This window comes from Papio anubis, chromosome 11, assembly GCF_008728515.1.
Source record: "Papio anubis isolate 15944 chromosome 11, Panubis1.0, whole genome shotgun sequence".
Classification (NCBI taxonomy): Eukaryota; Metazoa; Chordata; class Mammalia; order Primates; family Cercopithecidae; genus Papio; species Papio anubis.
Window position 1 is genome coordinate 33778519 of NC_044986.1, and position 16314 is coordinate 33794832.

Genomic DNA, 16314 nt, shown 5'->3' on the forward strand with positions numbered 1-16314 from the left:
ATCTATGACTCCATAATGTTACACTGTTCTTGTTCACCCTCTAAGTGGTGTCTCTTCTTTTCCTTAAAAACAGTGTTACCCGACTCCAGTTGTTCAAAAATTATTTCAGTACTCATGATGCCCAAAGTTGCATCCCTAGACTCAACTTCTAGTCCATATCATTAGTTGCCAGTTCTTCTAGAACTTATCATTATCATTTCAACATCAACATGTCTCAGCAAGACTCAGTCACGACCTTCTCTTCCTTCTACTAGCAAAGTATGCAACAACAATTCTCCTTCCTCACACTGATAAAATTGGAAGGTTTTTACCTGTTTCTTTTTAGAGAAGGCAATTTTGCAACTAGCTAGTACAAGAGTCTGAGATAAAATAAACATATGACAGAATAAATTGCATTACCTTTCCCAGATCTTATATCCCTTATATTCTCTGGCGATATTATGAATTATGCTTTCTAAAAAGCCTGAGCTTTAGACCAACTGCACCTCTAACATTTCTGGATCTTGTTGGTGGCCACCCTAAGTTAACTAACTACCACTTGTTCTGAGTCTGAGAAGAGTCAATATGAAGATAAATGTAATTTCTCACCCAAAAAGTAGAGTTGCAGAAGTCCTCCAGCATGATTCCTGGACTGCGTCTGGAACGAAGACTCTTCTATTAATATGACTGTGTTGTTTCTTCTTTACTTGTTTCCTCAAAGAAGGTGGAACAGGAATTATCTACCATTCTGATGTTCTGTGTAAAGGATGACCTTTCATCCCAACCATTTAATCGTTAACCTTGCCTAGATGCATGTTACGTTGAAACAGTGGATGGACATGTGACTAAAAAGCCCTAGGGACAGGGAGACTCACCAGTTCCCAAAGTACAAGAGGCCTCTGGAGGAGTGGCCGTATATGAAAGGAACCACTGAAAGATGTCAACAGAGCTGGCCAACAAGTCAGGAGTGCACAGTCTTTCATTTTCCTAAGGACATATGACCCACAAAGGGCAGCATCAGTGGAGGGGCAGGCACCCCTAAATGTGCAGTTTCACTTCTGTTGTAAGATCTTAGAGTTTACAGAAATGTGAAATATCCTTCTTCCTTCGATTTTGTTTGAAGAAGTCAGGTTATAAAATAGCTTATCCAGTGTGAACCTGTATGTTATATACATAATACAGGCTTTCAAAAGGTCTATTTGCCTGAGAGGTAGTATGCCAAATGGGAATGAAGCCTTTGCCAGACATTGTAAATATGATGTCATGATAAAACATCAGGGCCAGAGGAGGGGGTGATTCTGCAAACAGAGTGGTGGCATCAGTCGCCAGAAACTGTCATCGACCCAACCTTTTATTTTTTATTTTTATTTTTTTTTCGAGACAGGGTTTTGCTCTGTTGCCTGGACTAGTGTGCAGTGGTGCCATCATGACTCATTGCAGCCTTGACCTCATGGGTTCAAACGATCTTCCTGCCTCAGCTTCCTGAGTAGCTGGGACTACAGACACATGCCAACGAGCCCAGCTAATTAAAAAAAAAATTCTGTAGGGACGGGGTCTTGCTATGTTGTCCAGGCTGGTCTCGAACCCCAGGCTTCAACAATCCTCCTGCCTTGGCCTCCCAAAGTGCTAGGGTTATAGGCATGAGCTACCATGCCCCACCTGACCCAACCTTTTGTACTGTCACTTAAATTGCTTTAAGAACCAAGCAGTATATGACCATGATATCATGAAAAAAGTACACATAACCATCCATGCAGTATCCTAACTAAAAAAACTGGCCCTAAATCTGGTCAAATTCTAGATCTAACTACCAGATTATAAGAAACACAGGAACATGCTAAAGGACTCCACGGGAATGCAATTGTCAAAATCCAGGATGTGGGAGATTCTATGGTGCAAATGACTCCATTTCTTAACAAATAAATTAAAAGAAGGAAAGGAGTCGAAGGAACTTACAAATTAAAAGAGAATCAAGAGGCATATCAGCCAAATGTGGACTGTATGGACCTTGTTACTTATTTTAAAAGTCAAGTATACACATTAAAAAAATGAAAAGGCAGCATTCAGAGTGGGAGAAAATATTTGCAGACCACATAACTGACGAAGAGTTAATATCCATGATATACTATAAGAAACTCATACAACTCAATAGCAAACATACACAAACAAATTTAAAAAATGGGCAAAGGACTTGAACAGACACTTCTCCAAAGAAGACATATAAATGGCCAGCAGGTGTATGACAAATGAATCAACTTCACAAGTCATCTGGAAAATGCAAATCAAAACCACAGTGAGATACCACCTCATACCTATTAGGATGGCTATTATGGAAAAAACAAGATAAGTGCTGTCAAGGGTGTGGAGAAAAGGGAAACCTAGTATACTGTTGATAGAAATGTAAATTGGTCTGACCATTATGAAAACATATGGCAGTTTCTCCATCATTTTCTTTTTTTTTTTTTTTTGTTTTTTGAGACGGAGTCTCGCGCTGTCGCCCAGGCTGGAGTGCAGTGGCGCGATCTCGGCTCACTGCAAGCTCCGCCTCCCGGGTTCACGCCATTCTCCTGCCTCAGCCTCCTGAGTAGCTGGGACTACAGGCGCCCACCACCGCGCCCGGCTAATTTTTTGTATTTTTAGTAGAGACGGGGTTTCACTGTGGTCTCCATCTCCTGACCTTGTGATCCGCCCGCCTCGGCCTCCCAAAGTGCTGGGATTACAGGCGTGAGCCACCGCGCCCGGCTCTCCATCATTTTCCATACCACTCACCAGAAGAGCCAGGAGACGTGCTGTGGAACTAAGATCTCAGTTGGGGTAGGGTGCACCTTTAGGCTGCATACTTCTCTTGGCACGGTGGTAGGACTCGGGGTACGGGGGGAACTCTTGGTAAAACTTTGAGAAGTATAAGGTCAAGGATTAACTCTGAAATTTCTAGTTAGGTATCTGCAAGTAAATTTACTTGTATATGAGGAAGACAATCATCAGATTGACTTACATGAATAAGAATCAAAACAGGGTTTGTAAAGAGAGGAGAGGGAGAAGGAAAAACGCAAAATCAATCTTGGAACAGTGAGTTTTAAATTTCTTTTCCTGGGTAGAATGATCAACTGGAGGCCATCACAGAAGCCAGTCTGAGATATCTGCTCTTGAAGCCTAGCTGGGTCATCAGGGGAAAAAATGTGTTATTTGTGGACCCTAAAAGGCCTTGAGGTTTGAGCTGTAGGGCGTGCAGAAAGGTTGTCTTTGTGAAATGTCCTCCAGCGTCTTTCCATTGGTCCATGCACCTTAGTGAACTGCGTTATTTCCCTTGATCAGTGTAAGCAGGGTTGGGGTGGAGTAAGAAGGGTGGGAAGAGGCACAAGTCTGAAGGGAAAGGGGTGAAATGGGATCAGTCTTTGGGCCTCAGTTTCCCTATATATAAGATGAAGAAGACTGCGGGTTTACATCACACATTGTATCATGAGACTGGGTGGACACAATGTGTCCTATTTCTCTTCACAGTACTATTCTCAATTCAAAGGTCAGAGAAGGAGCAGTAGAAGTGGTAGCAGTAGTAACAATAATAATTTAAATGACAGCAGTAAACACTGAGCATTCACTATGTGCCAGGCACTATCATAAGTTCTTTACAATCTCTCTCTCTCTCTCCTTTTAAAGTTGGGTTTACTGAGGTAAAATTGTTTTTCTTTTGAGACAGGGTATATGGCTCAAAAGAAAAGGGCTAGAGTACAGTGGCATGGTCACAGCTCACTGCAGCCTCGAACTCCTGAGCTCAAGCGATCCTCCCACTTCCGCTGCCTGAGTAGCTGGGACCACAGGCGTGTGCCGCCATGCTCGGCTAATTTTTTTTGTACTTTTTGTAGAGACGGGGTTTTGCCTTATTGCATAAGCTGGTCTCAAACTCCTGAGCTCAAGCAATCTGCCTGCCTCAGCCCTCCCAAAGTGCTGAGATTAAGAGGCATGAGCCACCCCACCTGGCTGAGGTATAATTTATATAGAGTATAGATTCATCCTTTTTAGGAGTATAGTTCTCTGAGTTTTGATGAGGCAAGACTGACAGCCCTCTAGCCTCACCACACCTCTTTCCCACTCTGTCCCACATCCAGACAAGCTGACAAGACAGCATGGGTGCTCCCTTCTTTAGCACCAGTGGGAAGTTCAAACCACGCATCCTGCCTGCACATGGAGGACACTGCACTCCAGCCCACCCCCTAACCACCATAAAGACCCAAGCCTGTCACCCTTCCTGTTCCCCCAAGTCATTTTAAGCTCTGCTTGGGAGCCTGCCCTGCTCTTTCCGGAAATCTTTTCTCTTCTTTTCCTTTTTTTGCTTTTTTTTTTTAGATGGAGTCTTGCTCTGTCACCCAGGTTGGAGTGTGGTGGCGCAATCTCAGCTCACTGCAACCTCCACCTCCCTAGTTCAAGTGATTCTTCTGCCTCAGCCTCCCAAGTAGCTGGGATTACAGGCACGCACCACCACGCCCGTCTAATCTTTGTATTTTTAGTAGAGACGGGGTTTTGCCACATTGGCCAGGCTAGTCTCAAACTTCTAACCTCAAGTGATCCTCCTACCTCGGCCTCCCAAAGTGCTGGGATTACAGGCATGAGCCACCACACTCGGCCTCCCGAAATCTTCATTCTACAGATAATAAGTCTTTTCATACTCTTCTGTTGTGTGTGCATCATCAGTCTTGACATCTGAACCAAATTTTGGATGGTAGGGACCATCCCACCTCTGCAGGGTGATCACAACAGATAGTAAGAAAGTAATGTGTAGTAGAAAAATCTTTTCAACTACATTTTAAAAACCATTGTGATCTTATATAATCTTTGTTGAAAGACAGATAAAATAAAACTTAGGATTCCCAATATTCTTTCTTGAAGGGTTTTTATAGGAATCTAAATTTGAAGAATTTACTCCAGGAATACTGAATACCTGTTTTCCAGCTCTCCTGTTTTCAGTGAGAGTCTTGTGGAACTAATTCCTTACAAAGGTAACCCATGAGATTATCTGTTCAAAACAGCATTGACTCCTGAAATATGATACAGTCTACATCCCTGTAAATTCAATCTCAATCACACTGTTTAAGAACAATGTTGGAGGTATAATTAACATACAAACAAATGCACAGATCTTAGATGTTCTATTCAAAGAGTTTTGACAATTGTATACACTCAAGCAAATTGTATCCCAAGCAAGAGAGATCAAACTATTTCAGGAACAATGTAAGAATATATAATAATAATCTCAACCAACAGTATAATAGTATAATTTCATTTATTCCTGCTAACTTTTGTACTTTTGTTTTCTTAGGTTTTACTTCTACATGTATCATAAATCCTATACAACATTGTTATTATTTTTGCTTTAAATGGCTAATTATATTTAAAAGACCTATATATGCACACAAACATAATTTATTAAATATAGAATGTATATAACAAAAGTACTTAAAATAGGTCTTTTATATGTACCAGATATTTACCCTTTCTGGTACTCTTCATTTCTTCCTGCCTTTGGCCTGAACAACTTGTTTAAGAATTTCTTGGGGCCGGGCACAGTGGCTGATGCCTGTAACCCCAGCACTTTGGGAGGCTGAGGCAGGCAGATCACGAGGTCAGGAGTTCAAGACCAGCCTGGCCAACATGGTGAAACCCCTTCTCTACTAAAAATACAAAAATAAACTGAGTGTGCTGATGGGCACCTGTAGTCCCAGCTACTTGGGAGGCTGAGGCAGGAGAATTGTTTGAACCCAGGAGGTGGAGATTGCAGAAACCTGAGATCGCGCCATTGCACTCCAGCCTGGGCGACAGGGTGAGACTCCGTCTCAAAAAATAAAAAAAAAAGAATTTCTTATAGTGAGGGTCTACTGGAGACACATTCTTTTAGGTTTTCTCTGCATGAGAATATCTTTATTTCACTTCTATTTTTGAAGGGTATTTTCACTGGATATAAAATTATAGTTTGAGAAGTTTTTTTAATTGTTATTTACTTTAACACTTTTTTTCATTTTGTGAATATGTAATGTTTTCTGAGCATCTATCTCAGGAGGAAGTTAATAAAGTGAATTAAAATCTGTATTAGAAATTTAAATCATTTAATGTAACCCTTAAATGTATTCAAATAAAAAACAAATTAAAATCATTTTAAAACAAGCAAGATTTTTACTTTTTGTGCTTAAAACATTCTTTTTATTTTTCTATTTATGTATTTATTTATTTTGAGACAGAATCTCTCTCTCTGTTGCCCAGGCTGGATGGAGTGCAGTGGTGCAATCACAGCTCACTGCAGCCTCACTCTCCTGGGCTCAAGAGATTCTCCCACTTCAGCCTCCTAAGTATCTGGGACTATAGGCACACACCACTATGCCCACCTAATTTTCTTTTTTAAATTTTTTTGTAGAGCCTCAAACTCCTGGGCTCAAGCGATCCATTCGCCTCAGCCTCCCAAAGTGCTGGGATTACAGGCGTGAGCCACAATGTCTGGCCTAAACATTCTAAGTAATCAAAAAAAGAGAGGGTGGAGAATCTAAATGTTCATCAAAACAAGTTGCTTAAATTATAAAATATGTACTCATATGGAATATTGAATGAGAAAAGCAAGTAAGGAGCCACGAAGTCACGAATCTTTCCTAACAATAAGTAAAAATCTGAACAAATAGAGAAATCAATAACTTTTCTTAGATCTGTAGAGAGGTGAGGTTACCGGGCAAACTGAAGAGATAAACAAGTGAATATAAAAAATCACAATTTACTGGCGCAGAACTTTCAGCAGGAACCAGTGCGAGGGCAGGAAAACCTGAACTGTAATTGAATTGCCAGAGGCTCAGTGTACACAAGTTTGAGAGAGAAAAATTCCAGAGTGACTCAGCCATAAGGAGGGGATGATCTCCACACTTTCATGAGTCTACCTATAGGAATTCAAAGAGGTTCTCAAATATTGTTTTCTTTTTATTAGAGAAAAATCTCCTCCTCTTTCTATGCCCCTGGCAGAGGGGATAGGAAAAGTAACCATTTGAAATATACCTGGACACGGCGGGACTCGGTGGGTCACATCTGTAAGCCCAGCACTTTAGGAGGCCAAGGCGGGCAGATCACAAGGTCAGGAGATCGAGACCATCCTGGCTAACATGGTGAAACCACGTCTCTACTAAAAATACAAAAAAAAAAAAAAAAATTAGCCGGGCATGGTGGCGGGCGCCTGTAGTCCCAGCTACTCGGGAGGCTGAGGCAGGAGAATGGCGTAAACCCGGAAGCGGAGCTTGCAGTGAGCCGAGATGGCACCACTGCACTCCAGCCTGGGTGAAAGTCTATTTTAACAAGATCCTCAGGTGACTTGTGTGCATATCAAAGTTTGAGAAGCACCTGTTTAGACAACTTTTAAAAGTAGGATTATTTTGTTATTATAAGGTACTCGCACTACCTGTAAAGCAGCACAGTGTTCTTTGAAAGTGGACTTGGATTCATTGTAAATGTGTATTTAAAACTCTATGGTTGGGATCCTGGGCACTTTGGGAGGCTGAGGTGGGCAAATCACGAGGTCAGGAGTTGGAGGTCATCCTGGCCAACATGGTGAAACCCTGTCTCTATTAAAAATACAAAATTACCCAGGCGTGGTGGCGTGTGCCTATAATCCCAGCTACTCCAGAGGCTGAGGCAGGAGAATCACTTGAACCCGGGAGGCGGAGCTTGCAGTGAGCCGAGATCCCGCCCCTGCACTCCAGCCTGGGTGACAGAGCAAGACTCTGTCTCAAAAAAAAACCAAAACAAACAAACAAAAAAACTCTATTCTTCTCTTCTAAACAAAGTCTGCCCTTGGGAAAAACTGTTTAAATAGAGCCTAATGCTGGTGATTAATAGGAGCCTAAATGATGCAGGAGAAGGGAAATAACAACTCCAGTCTCCTCTAGCCTTCCACACGAAAACTGAAAATACCCAGCTGCAGCCCGCTCTAGCCATTATGTCCCACCTAACAGGATCGGGGTAGATAGGAGGAACTGAGAAGCACTTGTGAAATTCAGTTTAGAGACACAGGTTTACTAAAAGATTGAGACCTCTTCATAGAACTATAGAACTCTTCCTCTCCCCCTCCCCCACTGTATACCAGGTTACTAAAGGTCTAGTTACAGCACTTCCTTTTACCCCGTATGTATATCCTGTCCAGCTATGAAGAAAACATTGCCAGGCATACTAAAAGACCAAAAAAAAAAAAAAAAAAAAAAAAAAAGGCTTTAAAGAGACAGGGAGCAAGCATCAGAACCAAATTCAGATATGACTGGGATGTTGGAATTATCAGACCAGAAATTTAAAACAACTATGATCACAATGCCAAGGGCTCTAATGGATAGACAGCATACAACAACAAATGGGTCAATGTAAGCAGAGAGTTTAAATTCTAAGAAAGAACTAAAAAGAAATAAATACTAGAGATCAAAAACACTGTAATAGAAATAAAGAATGCCTTTGATGGGCTTTTTGGTAGACTGAACAAGGCTGAAAACAGAATCTTTGAGCTTGGAAATAACTGCCAAAACTGCAAAAATAAGTAAGACTATATAAATAGAATCTCCAAGAACTATGGGACAACTACAAAGGGTATAACATATGTGTAATGGAAATAGCAGGAAGAGAATAACCAGAGAAAGGAACAGAATAAATATTTGAAGCAATAATGAAAGAGAATTTCCCTCATATTAATGTCAGACACCAAATCACAGATCACTGAAGTTGAGAGAACACCAAGTAGGACAAATGCCAAACAAACAAACAAAAGCCCTACAACCAGGCATACATATACAAGTTGCAGGAAATCAAAGATAAATTCTGAATGAAGCCCGGGGAAAAAGACCTTACTTGTAGAGGAGAAAAGATGAAAATTATACCCAACTTTTCCTCAGAAAGCATGCAAGCAAGAAGAGAACGGAGTGAAATATTTACAGTGGTGAGAGAAAAAAGCCACCAACAGCATTCTGTACCCACAAAATGATACTTTAAAAGTAAAGAGAAGCCAGGCACAGTGGTGCATGCCCATAGTCCCAGCTATTCAGGAGGCTAAGGTGGAGGGATTGCTTGAGCCCAGGAGTTTGAGTCCAGCCCGGGCAGCATAGTGAGACTCTCTCTCTCTCTCTCTCTCTCTCTCTCTCTCTGATATATTTAATTATATAGTATATTTAAAAGGGAGAAATAAATACATTATCAGACAAAGAAAGACTGAGGGAATTTGTTGCCAGTAGACCTGCCTTGCAAGAAATGTTAAAAGAATTCCTATAGAGTAGTGGTCCCCAACCTTTTTGGTACCAGAGACCAATTTTGTGAGGAATGGTTTCAGGATGAAACTGTTCCACCTCAGATCATCAGGCATTAGATCTCATAAGGAGTCTGCAACCTAGATCCCTCACATGCACACTTCACAATAGGGCTCACACTCCTATGAGAATCAAATGCCTCTGCTGATCTGACAGGAGGTGGAGCTCAGAAGCCTGCTGCTCACCACCTGCTGTGTAGCCCTAACAGGCCTTGTATCAGTACCGGTTTGCGGCCCAGGGGCTGGGGACCCCTGCTTAAGAGAGAAGTAAAATGATATAGGTCAGAAATTTGGATTTACATAAAGAAAGGAAGAGCACTGGAGATGAAATAAGGTAAAATATATTATTTAATTCTAATTGACCTAAAAAATAGCAGTTCACTCAAAATAATAATAGAAACAATGCATTCAATCATGCATATTTCTGTGTATATTTTTAAATGCTTATGTATAACAGAAATAAATGACAGCAAAGACACAAGGGATGGGAGGGAGAATTAGGATTATTTTGTTATTATAAGGTACTCGCACTACCTGTAAAGCAGCATAGCGTTCTTTGAAAGTGGACTTGGATTCATTGTAAATGTGTATTTAAAACTCTATGGCTGGGATCCCAGGCACTTTGGGAGGCTGAGGTGGGCAAATCATGAGGTCAGGAGTTGGAGACCATCCTGGCCAACATGGTGGAACCCCATCTCTACTAAAAATACAAAAATCACCCGGGCGTAGTGGCACATGCCTATAATCCCAGCTACTCGGGAGGCTGCTGCTCACCACCTGCTGTGTAGAGGCAGGAGAATCACTTGAACCTGGGAGGTGGAGGTTGCAGTGAGCTGAGATGGTGCCACTGACTCCAGCCTGGCAACAGAGCTAGACTCCGTCTCAAAAAAAACCAAAAGCAAACAAACAAACAAAACCTCTAGGGCAACTGCTAAAAATGTAAAAAAGAAAAAGAAGAAGTATAACTGATATGCTAAGAAAGAAGAGAAAATGTAATCATATAAAATAGTCAACTAAACTACAAAAAGGAAAAAAAGAGTGGAAGAAAAAATAGGAACAGAGAACAAAGACAACAAAGAGAAATAGTCACCACAAACATGGTAGATACTAATCCAACTGTATCAATCATCATATTAAACATCGATGGTCATAATATACCAGACAATGGAATATTATTCAGTGCTAAAAAGAAATGAACTATTAAGCCATGAAAAGATGCGTAGGAAACTTACATGCATATTACTAAGTGAAAGAAGTCAACCTGAAAAGGCTGCATACTGTATGATTCCAACTAGACGGCATTCTGGAAAAGCCAAAACTAGGGAGATGGTAAAAAGATCAGAGGTTGCCAGGGGTTAGCAGGGAGGGAGGAATGAATAGGTGGAGCACAGAGCATTTTTAGGGCAGTGAAATTATTCTATATGATGCTATAATGGTGAATAGATGTCATTATAAATTTGTCCAAACTCATAGAATATACAAAACCAATAGTGAACCTTACTGTCAACTATGGGCTTTGTGTAATAGTGTTATGTCAATGTAGATCCATCAGTCGACACAAATGTACCACTCTGGTGGGGGCTGCTGATAAATTGATGATGAGGGAGGTTATACATAATGGGGGCAGGACATTATGTGAAGTCTCTATACTTTCTGTTCGATTTTGCTGTGAACCTAAAACTGCTCTAAAAAATAAAGTCTATTTTAAAAAAGCAAGTGGTACAATAGTGTGATTCTATTTTGATTTTAAAAATTACGTATTTATACGTAACAGATTCAAGCAATATAAACGTTGATTCAGATGAACTGTTCATAGTGGTTATTCTCGGGGTGGGGGAAGGCAGGGGCTTCTGAGCCTTTCTTTCTTACATTAATGAATGTGAACAATGAAATGAATGAATATGAAAGTTCCTGCAGCCCAAAATGGTTCTAAAAGAACTGACAGGAGCATTGCAGAACCATGATCTGTAATCTTCTGGAATCACTGAGAATCATAAAAGTATCAAAAGATGGGATGAATGCCTTGATATTTTTAATAGGGATAGAAAGGCTGTACAATGAAACACTGCAAAACATAAACAAAGGAGTCAGGAAACCTGAATTCTAGACTTAGCTCTGCTGGTCCTATGTAAAATGATTGATCCCAAATCTCCTCTTAATGGTCTCAAAACATCTCTTCTTAATAACTCAGTGTGCGTGTGCTGCAGTGTAAATCATTGATTGCACGGAGATAATTCAATAGAAAAGAATGACTCATCTACATGATTCAGGAGAAAATACGCTGTATCATTTCTACTTAGCAAGCAAATGTTAACTAATTAAGTTTTGCACTTAAATAACTTTGAAAAATCTACAAAAGTTCAATGTTCATGATAAGCACAGAGTGGTACACCTTTGGTTAATCATTAGAGATAGATTTAATAAGGATTTTCATTCTTGTGTAATATTTTGGAATACATATTTAAATTTAAGTGGGAACAGTAAAAACATTGTTTTCCCTTCGCATTTTTTAAATTGAGCCTAGTAATTAATGTTCCTATAAAAAATTAAAAACTATAACTAGGAAATAACAAAATAATTACTCCCAAATTCTCCCCCCAAGAATAATATTAACATTTTCATACTTCCAAAACAAACAAACAAAAATATTTTTAGAGGCCAGGCACAGTGGCTCATGCCTGTGATCCCAGCCCTTTCGGAGGCCGTGGCAGATGGATCGCCTGAGGTTGGGAGTTCGAGACCAGTCTGACCAACATGGAGAAACCCCGTTTCTACTAAAAATACAAAATTAGCCAGGAGTGGTGGTGCATGCCTGCAATACTAGCTCCTTGGGAGGCTGAGGCAGGAGAATTGCTTGAACCTGGGAGGTGGAGGTTGCGGTGAGCCAAGATCATGGCATTGCACTCCAGCCTGGGCAACAAGAGTGAAACTCTGTCTCAAGAAAAAAAAATCTTTTTAGGGACCAAAAATGACATACAGATAATTGAATTAACATGAATTCTAAAAAAAAAACCAAAAAACAAAAAAAAACAAAAAAAACTTGCTTCTATTGTAAAACTATTCTTCCTGTAATTATTAAAATTTGAAATACTGTGAAATTCTTTTGAATAAATTGCAAAGAATATATAAATAATGAATGAACTCATTGAATTAGACTTAGATTCTATAAAAAAGAGTTAACTATTAAAGGTTTTAGATTAATTTTTATAAACAGTATATACTTTTACAAATAATGAAAGTTATCAATGGTACAGAATAATGTTCCTTGTATATTCAAAGGATAAACAAAATTTTAACCTTTGACAAACTACCGCAAATGGGCTGGATTGTTCGGTATTTTTCCGGCAGCAGGATATCAACATAGAAAATAAATGATTAGGCAGAGCATAGTGGCTCTCGCCTATAGACCCAGCACTTTGGGAGGCTGAGGTGGGTGGATCACTTGAGGTCAGGAGTTCCAGACCAGCCTGGACAATATGGCAAAACCCCTCTCTACTAAAAAATACAAAAATTAGCTGGGCATGGTGGCACGCTCCTGTAATCCCAGCTACTCAGGAGGCTGAGGCAGGAGAATCGCTTGAACCTAGGAGGCAGAGGTTGCAGTGAGCTGAAATTGTGCCACTGCACCCTAGCCGGGTGACAGAAAGAGACTCTGTCAAAAAAAAAAGAAGAAGGAAAGAAAGAAAGAAAGACAGGAAGGAAGGAAAGAAGGAAGGAAGGAAGGAAGGAAGGAAGGAAGGAAGGAAGGAAGGAAGGAAGGAAGGAAGGGAGGAAAATGATTAATTTAGGTCTTTACTTCATATCATCCCAAAAAGTATATCCTTGATAGGTCATAAAACACCAGAAAAAAATGAACTAACATAAAAAGATGCACTAGACAAAAAAATACTCTTCTGAGTACTGAAAAAAAAGGATGATATTATAAAAGAGAAATATGCATACATAATTTTTAAAGAGAATATTATAAAACAAATATTAATATTGAAAGCAGTCAAACTGAAAATATATCTGATATAAATAGCATGGGGGGCAATATAAACAGTAAATTATCATATGGAAAAACATATAGCTTTACAAGTAATTAAATACAAGTAAATTATCAAACATTTCTGAAAGAAACTGTTATTATAGTTTGGTTAATTGAGAACAGGAGAATGCTCAGAATGACTGGGCCCAAGAAAATAAGCTAAAAAAAAAACACCACATATAACGGCTGGATGCAGTGTCTCATGCTTATGTAATCTCAACACTTTGGGAGGCCAAAGTAGGAGGATCACTTGAGACCAGCCTTGGCAACATAGCAAGACAACTCTACAAAAAAAAAAAAAAAATTAGCCGGTTGTGGTAGTGCATTCCTGTAGTCTCAGCTACTTGGTAGGCTAATGGGGGAGGACTGCTTGAGCCCAGGAGTTTAAGGTAGCAGTGAGCTGATTGTGCCACTGCACTGCAGCCTGGGTGAGAAAGCGAGATCCTGTCTCTATTTTATTTTTTTTCTTTTCAGTAAGAGGCCCAGACCTTATTTAAAGGATATCTTACTTTGAGCTTAAATTATTTTACCATTGAGGTTGCATGCACAGAGCATCAAGTACAGAGCATCAAGTACAGAGCATCAAGTACAGAGCTGGGTACAAGGATATGGGCTAAAGTGTGCTATTCTCATAATCATAACTTCTGACATGAGAGACACCTGTGTTGTATCATGCATCCAGGAGAAGGAGATTCCTTTTGACCTATAAAGAAGGGAAGGGCCATTACTTTGGTATCTTGTAAGTGTACTCTTGTGAATAAGTTGAAAGATCTCCAAACAGGATGACTTATTTACAGGTGCCTTATCTTCACAGAAACTATAATTGACTTCTAAACAATTTCAAGGTACAAAGTACTTTATTAATTCGAGTGAACTCTGTTTTATTTTATTTTTTTTTTTGAGATGGAGTCTTGCTCATCGCCCAGGCTGGAGTGCAGTGGCGCGATCTCGGCTCACTGCAAGCTCCGCCTCCCGGGTTCACGCCATTCTCCTGTCTCAGCCTCCCGAGTAGCTGGGAATACAGGCGCCCGCCACCACGCCCGGCTAATTTTTTGTATTTTTAGCAGAGACGGGGTTTCACCATGTTAGCCAGGATGGTCTCGATCTCCTGACCTCGTGATCCGCCCGCCTCGGTCTCCCAAAGTGCTGGGATTACAGGCGTGAGCTACCGCGCCCGGCCTTACTCTGATTGGCTTCAGTAAGCCGTATGGTGGTTTAAAAGTCACTGAACTCAGTCAAGCCAAGTGACTTAACTAGTAACACAGTTTTTCTAAAAAGAGTTTTCCTAAAGATAGGATATCTCTTGCAAATGACTGTCATACTGTAACAGAGCTTTGGAAGGTTCTTAACCCTACTAACAAAGGTTGCTAGCAACTGCTAGAAGGAAAATGAACTAATTCTCCAATTATATCAAAATTCTTCTGAAAGGCATACCCAACTTTGGCTGGGTGTGGTGGTTCATGCCTGTAATCCCAGCACTTTGGGAGGCTGAGGCGGGCGGACCACTAGAGGTTAGGAGTTTGAGACCAGCCTGGCCAACATGGTGAAACTCCAGCTCTACTAAAAAAAAAAAAAAACAAACAAAAAAAATTAGCCGGGCGTGGTGGCACATGCCTGTAATCTCAGCTACTCGGGAGTCTGAGGAAGAAGAATCACTTGAACCCAGGAGGTGAAGACTGCAGTGAGCTGAGGTCATGCCACTGTACTCCAGCTTGGGTGACAGAGCAAGGCTTTGTCTCAAAAAATAAAAAATAAAAGGGTATACCCAACTCAAAATGGCTTGAATGAAAATACTTATTGGTTCAAATAACCAGAACCCACAGCTAGACCAGTTCTCAGGCTTGACTTACTCCAGTGACTCTGCTCCATCTCCCTCTCATTGTTTTGTTCTCTTTCGCCATCAGTGTACTCCTCAAACAGGTGGGTGAGATGGCTGCAAGTTTCAGGACTCATGTCCACATACCATAACACATAGTAAAATGAGAAAGGGTCATTTACTGTAGGTCTCCCAGAAGAAACCGCCAGCAAACTTCTCCTGGCATCTCAGTGGTGTAAATTCCTGAATCAATTCCTTACAAGGATGAGGTTACTCTTGGATTAATCAGGCCCATCCTGAAGCTGTGGTGAGGTCAGCCTTCCCTAAAGCACATGGGCTACATGGAAGAAGAGTGACTTCTAGGACAAAACCAGGGTTGGAACAGAAGGGAGAGATGAAGTCTGGACAGGAAGCCAATGATGTCCATTAGAAATAAACCCCTAGTTTTCTTCTAGTCCAGATTCAGGACAATGTGAGAAACAATCTCTACTATTTACCATCATATTGTAAAAAGCATTTGTAGTGGCTTACAAAAACATGTAAAATATAGCAAGATACAATGTGAAGAAAAAAAGAATAGAAAAAAGAAGATAAAACGAGGGACAAGCCCATTATACAAAATTCATTCAATATGATCCTGTCCACTTGCTACATGTGGGCTACAATTTTGACTCTGAGCTTCCTTCCTATCTACCAATGAAAGGAGTGAAACTTAATCAGAGACTATGTCAGTGAGGCTTCTTTTGGTTGCAGGGGACAGAGATCGAAATCAAACTAGTACAAACAAAAAATGAAAAAGAAAATGTATTGGCTAATTTAATAGAAAAGTCCATGAATGGATCTAGCTTTAGGCGCAGATGGGTCCAGAGTCTCAAACAACATCCTCAGGACGTTTGCAACTGTGTTGGTTTCGTTTTCAAGTAGGCTCTTCCCAGTTGGTGGTAAAAATGGCCACAAAAGCTCTAGACTTATATGGTCCTTACGACCAGTAATCCTAGCAAAAGGAGTGTCTCTTTCCTGACAGCTCCAGGAAAAGTCTTTCGTAGGATTCTGAACAGCCCTGTTTGTGTTGTGTTCCTAGCTCTGGACCAATGAAGATGGACAAAGGAATGAGGCATTCTGACTGGCTAGCCAATTCCCCTCCCATGGGCAGGGGAATTGAAGCTATGTGATTAATAATCGCACCAG

At 40.5% G+C, this 16314-nt stretch overlaps 1 protein-coding gene across 3 annotated transcripts in view; it reads right to left on the minus strand.

Annotated features, from left to right (window-relative positions):
* ABCC2 (ATP binding cassette subfamily C member 2) overlaps positions 1 to 1388 on the minus strand; it is a 63898-nt gene extending 62510 nt beyond the window's left edge. The window contains exons 1-2 of one of the 3 annotated variants that reach the window (XM_021943577.2): positions 855 to 1386; positions 589 to 693 (exon numbers count right to left, since the gene is read on the minus strand). In XM_021943577.2, coding sequence (XP_021799269.2) covers positions 589 to 621 — 33 coding nt within the window. In that variant the 5' untranslated portion in view covers positions 622 to 693; positions 855 to 1386. Of the gene's footprint in view, positions 1 to 588 lie in introns of all 3 variants that reach the window. The other 2 variants (XR_002524403.2, XM_031652131.1) reach the window with 2 other exon arrangements.
* Between the last annotated feature and the right edge of the window lie 14926 nt (positions 1389 to 16314).